Source organism: Brachyhypopomus gauderio, chromosome 7, assembly GCF_052324685.1.
Source record: "Brachyhypopomus gauderio isolate BG-103 chromosome 7, BGAUD_0.2, whole genome shotgun sequence".
In the NCBI taxonomy this organism is placed as follows: Eukaryota; Metazoa; Chordata; class Actinopteri; order Gymnotiformes; family Hypopomidae; genus Brachyhypopomus; species Brachyhypopomus gauderio.
In genome coordinates this window covers 17,210,197-17,218,856 of record NC_135217.1, presented here as the reverse complement: position 1 = coordinate 17,218,856, position 8,660 = coordinate 17,210,197, and the positions used below count along the sequence as shown (strand labels likewise).

Genomic DNA, 8,660 nt, shown 5'->3' with positions numbered 1-8,660 from the left:
GAGCTGGTCGCTGCTGCAGCTCCCCGTCTGCACGGCCTCGCGCGCGCTCATTGTACTGTGGGGCAAAGCCGAGTCTCGCGCTCCGGGTCTGACGCCGCGCGCCAGCTTCCCGTCTCCATCTGGAGTAACTCGTGGAGACGTTTACGTGAAACGAACTGCGAGACGTGTGGGTGTTGGTTTGTGTGTGTGTAGCCGTTAGCGCGCGGCCTTTGGGCGTGAAACCGGAGCGCCATGATGCGGCAGGTTCGCGAGCGCGTGACCGGGTCGCGTAGGCTTGTCGCCTCGCGAGCGAAAGTTGAGTCGCGGCGTTCGAAGTTGTGTGAAAGCGGACCGGCTCGGTTTTTAAAGTGAATCCAAGTCGCTCGTCATGTACATTAAAAAGTTTTTTTTACTCATCTTTATTTTAACCAGAGATGCTAAAGAACTTCGTATTTCAACCAGCAATGAGTAACCGCATTAAATGGATGACGTAGCGCGTGGAAAAAATAAGTTGGCTGCTGTCGCATGGTCCATGTTGGAGGCGCCACGCCCGGAGCCTGTGTATTCACTCTCGTCTCTGACTAATCACTTTTTTGGACTATTGTATATAATTGAGTGTGTATGTTGCATATAATAAAAGGTGCACCTCCCGTAGCTGCTTTTATGATGTGTGGAGGAAACATGTCTGTCTCGTGTCTCTGCAGTGCCCTTTGATTAGACCCCATCATGGCAGATCCAGATCTTGATTTCACCAGTGGAGATGCCGGGGCGTCCGAGACCTACCCACAGCAGTGCAGCGCCCTGCGCAAGAACGGGTTTGTGGTCCTGAAAGGTCGTCCCTGCAAAATTGTTGAAATGTCCACTTCAAAGACTGGCAAGCATGGTCATGCAAAGGTGATTATTTTTAGTGAATTAATTTTTTATGGGGGGTGGGTTGTTTATACAGACCATGAGAAGTTACTTTACATATGCTTTCTTTCTATCCTTGTATATCTGGGTAAACTGCTTTTGTTTATGTAGGTTCACCTGGTTGGTATCGATATTTTCACTAATAAGAAGTATGAAGATATTTGCCCATCTACCCACAATATGGATGTACCCAATATAAAGAGAAATGACTTCCAGGTGAGCTGTACACTCATTTATGAAACCTTGTTTTCCACAGACTTCGTTGAGACGTGCTGTAACTCTGTATCTCATCACTATTTATCATTTCTTCTTGGAACATATTGTGAGCTTTGGTTCTCATCTCCCCATCCATTGCTTAATTGTACCTTAATACAGAAGGAGGGGAGTTAAAATATTTACATCACACAAAATCAGAATCTGCATCACAGATTGTCGTTGATTCTGCTTGTTCTACACAAGAACAGTTGTTATTTCTTGACTGCTTCAGGTTGCCTCATCTGGGCATAACATTTTCCACTTACGTTTCTTACCGTTGTGGGACATGCAACAAAACCAGTTGAGATTGGCTGGCTGGTGTCACTGTGCTCACCCCTTTGACTGCCTTGAACATTTGGTTCAGATTATTATACGATACAAAATAAGGTGATGTCCCATAGGCATATTTATGGAGTATATGGTACAAGTTAAAATAATTGTTTGGCTAAACAGCCAAAGCACAAGAAAGTGGGACCCTGCAGTTCTCACTGTGCTAATAGGACAGCATGTGTCCTTTTCTTATAATTAATATTAATTAATTGGTACTGCTGTGCAAGACACAAAATTGAACACTAAACAAGTTATTGCTTGTTTTCTTTTGAGGTCAGAGGGAAACGCTGATGTAGTTTACTGTTCCTTCAGAAATGTTTTCCCCCTTGGTATTCGGGTTTCACAGGAATTTAGTACTTCCATATTGTAAGCAGTCAGGACCAGCAGTTAAATGGTAATGGCTAAGAAATGTAAGGGGACTTATTTGACTTAATAAAAATTAATTTAAGATTCCAAAGCAAGTCTTGGTTGTCCTTGCCTCAATTGTGATACCAGAGTTTTAATTTTAATGACCTAATATTTGATTCAGTTACTGACATTTAGCAAGTGTCAGTTGTTTATCTAACCATTTGGACTCCACTCATTTGTTGCATCACACAATTGTAACCAAAGTGACCTTTACAGGATGTGTGGTACTGTTGGAATTATAATGGTAGAGCCTGTAACTTGAGCAGGTGTGGGTTTTACTGGCCCACCCTTTACATGAGTTGGCCTGCTTTGGGACATCAAAACCAGTTACATGAATTATATTTGGTGTCTTGCATTACTTGTTGCCACAAAATGGGTTTTTGAATGTATGCAGAGTCCTGGTATTTATGGAGGTGTGTATTGGACTTTACAGTGCTCCATCTCACTTAACCTTTTCTCTCTCAGCTGGTTGACATCAATGAGGGGTTTCTGTCCCTCATGATGGACAACGGTGATGTGCGTGAGGACCTTCGCGTTCCAGATGGTGATTTGGGCAAGGAAATTGAGACCAAACATAGTGCTGGGGAAGACATGATGGTTTGTATCTCTTTAGTGCCACTTTACAGACCTGGCTAAGCAAAGTGATCGCGTGAAGCCATTTGCTGCTTGGGACGTGCTTTTAAATTGAACTATAAGCCTCTGGCGTGTTTGTTTAAAATGGACTTAATACTTTCAAGTGGCCAATGGTGTCCTTTGATTAATGCATTTCGGTTTTTCCTAGATTACTGTGCTCTCAGCTATGGGGGAAGAGGCAGCAGTGGGAATCAAGGCCTTCACCAAATAGGAGGACGGACTGGGCTGTTCAGGCTGCAACATGCATCACCTTAACAAATCTGCTCTTTGGTTTGGGTTAGTCACCAAAGCTATGGCCTTCACAAGCAACCTCAGTTTTATTTGTTGCAATTGTACTTCCCATTTTTCTTCTCCTTCAAATACTGTGCTGGACTTTTAACAACTTAATCTTGTTGGGTTGTTTGGCATTCCCTTGGATCATAGGTTTTATTTTATTCTTTTAGGTTTTTTTTTCCCCCTTCATTCCACTTTATTTTGCCTTCAAGATGTTGGTCTGGCCACTTACATTCCTGAATGTTAAACAAATGGAATCCATTTTTGTCTTTTTTCTTTTTTTAAAATATATGTATATGTATACACGCGCGTGCACACACACAAATACACACACACACACGGAGAGTGTGCAGAATTTATGCCTTTTTGGGGGGGAAATATGCATGAGTTTTAAAGAAGGGGAAGAAATGCCCTTTTTTGACACCTGATTTTTACCCACCCTTCACCCCTTTCTCTTATATGGGTGCCATACCTTTTGCCTAACACAGTTTATTCCATATATGCACTAAGGTCATTTCTCTTGGCATTGCCTTGTCCCAAAGTAAGATGTGTACTGGTAGTTAGCACTTTGTAGTACTTACAGTACATTGAGTACTACCAGAAACATTAGAATTTTTTTCCCCTTCATAAAATCACCAAGACTCTAGACTTCATAGACTTGAGTGAAATTTCTAAATGCCAGTCTACATTGTATAGAAGTGGAAACGAGAATGTGATGGCCATGTGCGATTACGTCTGTAATGCAATATCAGCCAGATTGGTTTTGGCTGTGATTGACAACCATAAATAAAGTGTTGAAGCCTGTATTTGTCTCCAGTAAAAAGGTGTTTATGGACATTTTACCAGCATTTGCAGGGTGTTTTTCTTTCCAATGGACCCAGTATTTGGTATAATGTGATAGTTGCGAACTTTTTTTTTCTGTTGAGGCCAAAAAAATAAATATAATTAAACAATACTGTTCCCTTTTCTAAGGAGTTATGTGAGATACACTTTGTAATCACTTTAGTGGTAAGAGTTTCAAGAGTTATTGTTTGCTTCGTTTAATGCTTGTAAGTCGAGGTTTTTGACTTGATTCTGCTGCTGCCATGTTTAAACAGCACATGTGGTCATGCATCTACAATGACCGCTGAATAAGGTCATAGATTTTTTGAGGAGTTTAGATCTTCACCTGGTCTGGATACTTAAACTTCTTGCTGGGCTTTATTTTTGAACCACAAAGCAAAATGAATGTTTGAGAGAGAAAAAAAGACTGAGACATTTCTGAAGGACTTTAGGTGTTCTGAAACAACTAATGTTAAATGGTGTAACAGGAAGGGCAGGTGCAGAAAGAGATGCCAAATGTATAGAAGGGGAAGTTTTAACATTGATGACCATGGAAGATTTTCCTGTCTAGTATGTTGTCCCACTCATGTCATCAGATGTGTTACTCATGAGATATAACTTGCTAAATTACTAGGTTCATTGGCACTTTTGAGTATCTTAAAATTGATTTTTCTTGTCAGTATGCAAATTCACATTCTCAAATAACCAATTAACAACTTTTATGATGGCACAATGTTTGCTACTTGATTATGAGCAGGGAGAGGCGTTGATGAACTAACTAAGCCAGGCTGAAACTGGGCTCCACCCTGGTCTGAACCGGTTATCTCCCACAGTCCTGTAAAGATGAGTCATGTTGTCTCTGTGCTAATGTGCCAAGTCTATATAGAGACTATGGCTGGTGAATACACTCGTAGCCACTTTAAATGAAACAATTCGTGCACTCACTGGACCATTCATTCATACAACACCTTATAGCCAGTCTTCATAACTGGACGTGTTCTGAACGTATTACCAATGCCAACGGGATGTAATTTGGGTAGATCTTTCTCAACATATATTTAAACCTGTCAAGGCAGTGGCAGGGTTGTGGGTGTTGCACTGGACAAAGTTTAAAAAGGATTTGCTGGGGTTGGTGCAAGTATCCTGATCCTCAGTTGAGAGTGATCTGTGAACCAAAAATATCCAGGAAAGCGTTACTGGGGTGGGAAACAGCATAACAACAGATGGTTATGGTAGATTCTACACCTAAAGGGTGGTTCTGATAAAGTGGCTCATGCATATTGTTTCTTTGTTGGGAATGATGTTGATGGTCAGTTGCGCTTTCATGGACGGAAACAATCATTATAAAAAGTCACAGTTTGAAATAGTCACTGATGTGAGCGATTCTTGCACACCTAGAATGAAACTTCGACTACTGTTTCTCTTGGTCTAAGCTGGGATCATAGGCCCTAATATTAGTTGCTGTGGGAAACAAAGTGTGTTAGACAAAACTGAACAGTAAACCAGTGATCAAACTCATTTGGGTTTGGACAATGGTGTATCACAATCTTCTGAGGCCCTACCGCAAGAAGCAGGGTCAAGGGGTGTTTAAAATGTTCATTTTTTTAAATTTACAATCACCTCATGGGTGCCACCCCACAATGGGAGGCAGTAATTAAGCATTATATTATTATTATTAATATTATTATTATACAACCTATTTGACTCAACCTACCCTAACGTTTAGCCGGGCTGTATGTGTTGCACCCCTTGCAGCTTTAATAATAAATTGCATAATTGATAGACCGTAAGTAAAACACTAAGCCACTCTGTGAGAATGTATTATCTATCGGTATCCAGTGTCAGCAGCTACCATATGTTGTAGGGTTTGGTCCCAGTTGTGTCAGTACGTCTTTAATGCTGATGGAAGTGAATGTTTCAGTAACCAGGTTCAGATGGGTGCAGTCACCAACATTCTGCAGGTTACACGGGGAACTTTATATTGAGCTTGATTAATTGCTCATAAAATAAAATAAATTAAATAAAACAAAGCTTCAATCCCACAATGGTTTCCAATGGGGGGGCAGTAGCTACGATTAATCTAAAACTCTGATAAATTGTGTTTTATTGTTGACATAGTTATGTTAATATTGCTGGGGTTGAAATGGATTGAATAAGTAGGACAAAAAAAGACGACAAAAGCGCGAGCGCTACTACGTCACTTCCTCTTTTAACTCGACCTCTTCAAGATGGCGCCGGTATGTAAAATCTCGCAAACAGTATTTTCTAAAAGTAGTTGTTCGTGTGTTTTGTTGAAACACTTGTTAGCCAGGTTAGTTGTTTATTTGATTTAGGACAGCACGTCTCTTTTCACGCTTCATTACAACTATGGGGATGTATCATTACTTGGACACATTGGTTTGAATCGACACGTGTTAGGCCACTAGCTTAGCCTACAGGCTAACTAGCTAACCAAGCCCTCCAGTGACATGCCAACCGAAGTCTTACGAATGAGCAAAATACACGTAACTTCATCATACTGACTTATTGAAATTATTGTAGAACAGTTTGTAATGTGAGTAAGCAGCCAAAATTCTGAGATTAAATTCAGAATTCTGACTTTTTTTTCCAAATACCCACAATTCTGAGAAAAAAGTCAGGATTGTGAGATTCAAGTCAGATCTTAATTCTGGCTGCCCTTCTTTTCCCCCCCAATGCCCCATTTTTTAAAATGGAGGCCCTAATCCTCTTCTGTACATCTACAGGTAATTGCACGTGTAAAACAATGCAGTTTGCGTAAAGACTAACTAACTATGTCTGAAGATTCTTAATGTAATAATCAGCACACTTTGGGGTTTGAGTTGTAGGTCAAAGACCCATTTTATTGTTCCAATCCCTCAGAAAAAGCAGACTGTGGTGAGAAAGAACAAAAAAGGGGCTTCCTGGAAGTTCACCTTGGACTGCACGCACCCTGTGGAGGACGGCATTCTGGACTCTGCTAACTTTGTATGTACGATGGCTTCAAGTGTAAAGTACTGATGTCCCTCTAATTAATTTTGTGTGACTTTAGGTACCTGCTTAACTAATGCTGTTTTTCAACTAGGGTTTCCTTCCCTAGTTTAATGCCTAGGGCTCTCTTCCCTAGTGTGTTCATTTTGTTTTATTACAAACAGGAGACCTTTCTGAGAGAAAAGGTGAAAGTTAATGGCAAAACGGGCAATCTTGGCAAGATAGTTCAGATTGCTCGCCAAAAGAACAAGATCAGTGTCACGTCAGAAAAGCAGTTCTCCAAAAGGTGAGTCCTGTGAAGACTCGGAATAAACACTTTCAAAGTATACAAAAATTAAGCACTTTTGTGAAAGTCTGTTAGTTGAAGAGTATACAAATGGAAGTATTTCTGCAAAGAATCCATAAGGGAACCATTTCACCCAGAGAATCATTTAAAGGGTCCAAATAAGACAAGAGTTGTCTGCCTTATTTTTTAACTGTTCAACTAACTCCCTAAATTTTTACTGTCTGACATTATGCTTTAAAAGTAACTACTAATTGTTCCACAGGTATCTGAAGTACCTCACAAAGAAGTACTTGAAAAAGAACAACCTTCGGGACTGGCTGAGAGTGGTGGCTTCTGACAAGGAGAGTTACGAGCTACGCTACTTCCAGATCAGCCAAGACGAGGAGTCTGAGACTGATGAGTGAAGCTTTCGTAGGTAGATAGGAGTGGTGTATTGAAATCCTGTACAAATGGTCACATCTGTAATGTTTGATGATTGTTTGTAAATAAATGGATGGATATACATTAAAATTGAGTCTTTCTTCCATGTAGGTTCTCGTGACATTTAGATATATGCATTTTTGAGTAGGTTAACACATTAAATTCAGTACAACGCTAGTATTAAAATGGTGAAAGAAGTGCAACTTATAACTTGAGTGCCTTGACATGAAGATAGAGGTTAGAAGTGGAGTGGTGGGTGTCTAAAGGGTAATGAAACATGCCTGTTCATTGTTCTTCACAGAGCAAACTTAGCATGGATCAATGATTATTGAAGTCTCATTGTTAGATAATGTAATTTACTGGTAATGTTCAAACTTTGCCCCCAATTAAGCAGTACCAGCAGACATCAGCAAGTTCTGTTTAAAAAGCTCTTGAAATGTGTTTGATGAGCAATGTACATTAATGAAAGCTTGCAAGTCTGCTTTAGTCTAGTTCCTGCTATGTGGAGCTCAAATGAAACTAGTTTCTGTGCCTTAGTATCTGTTGACTTGCCATTTTTCCAAGTGAGGCCAAAAATAAGTAAATTCGGCTTCCTGGTGGGCAACAGGGTTTTGTTAGAGATGAGACTTGCAAAAGATCAAAGATCTGCAAAGATCCCTACACTAATATTTTGTTACTGCAATGTATTTACTGCTTTTCAGGAAATGGTGTGAAACTGGCCCATTGTTATGTGTAAACTTTACCTATGTAGAATATTTCACAGAGATAACTTCAGTTAACCATAGTCTTTCATAGCACCTGATAAAAGCCAAAGGTTAGTGAAAATCTCATCAAAGAGTTTCATCAGCTCCTCACCGAGCATCTGAGTGAGAGTGGGTTTGTTCTCCATCCAGATGGTTGGGGGATGGGCAGCCTCACTTTAAAAACCCTACAAGGAGACCAGTTGCCTGTTGCAGTTAATCTGGCAGCACTAGCTGGCTGTGGAGGCTATGGCAGTCCCATATGATGAGAAAAGAGTAAAGCCAGAAGCAACGTTATGGACCGGTGAGCGGAGAAAACGCATGCGAGGACGTTTCCGTGCAACTCTAGCAGGACTCCTGGAGCTGGAAGTCCTGAGAGTCAGGCACAAAGAAATGGTGGAGGCTGCTTTAGGCACGTGTACAAGTCCTGAGCGTTCAGGCACCCTGGATCTCCAGCAAGGACAGTATCACTACTGGGTGGAAGAAAGCTCCTCCACGCTGAAGCTCAAACGTGGAGTTTTGCACGAGACCACTGACCCCACTGACCCCAGGAAGTCTATGACGTCTCTGGACATGAAGAGGACTGGTGAGACGCATTCATCGGAAGACCTACCACA

General features: G+C 40.9%; 2 protein-coding genes across 3 annotated transcripts; both read left to right on the top strand.

Moving 5' to 3' along the window:
- The first annotated feature begins 683 nt into the window (after window positions 1-683).
- Window positions 684-3,591, top strand: eif5a (eukaryotic translation initiation factor 5A). Its single transcript, XM_077012183.1, has 4 exons — window positions 684-873; window positions 1,000-1,104; window positions 2,347-2,478; window positions 2,663-3,591. The coding sequence occupies exons 1-4, from the start codon at window positions 706-708 to the stop codon at window positions 2,723-2,725; spliced, it is 468 nt and encodes a 155-aa protein (XP_076868298.1). The 5' UTR covers window positions 684-705; the 3' UTR covers window positions 2,726-3,591.
- Window positions 3,592-5,801: 2,210 nt separating this feature from the next.
- rpl22l1 (ribosomal protein L22-like 1) lies at window positions 5,802-7,393 on the top strand. 2 transcript variants are annotated; one of them, XM_077012185.1, is made up of 4 exons: window positions 5,802-5,846; window positions 6,490-6,594; window positions 6,762-6,883; window positions 7,146-7,393. In XM_077012185.1, the coding sequence occupies exons 1-4, from the start codon at window positions 5,838-5,840 to the stop codon at window positions 7,285-7,287; spliced, it is 378 nt and encodes a 125-aa protein (XP_076868300.1). In that variant the 5' UTR covers window positions 5,802-5,837; the 3' UTR covers window positions 7,288-7,393. The 2 variants fall into 2 exon arrangements, with proteins under 2 accessions (XP_076868300.1, XP_076868299.1); XM_077012184.1 differs by lacking the exon at window positions 5,802-5,846 and adding an exon at window positions 6,084-6,113.
- Window positions 7,394-8,660: the final 1,267 nt, after the last annotated feature.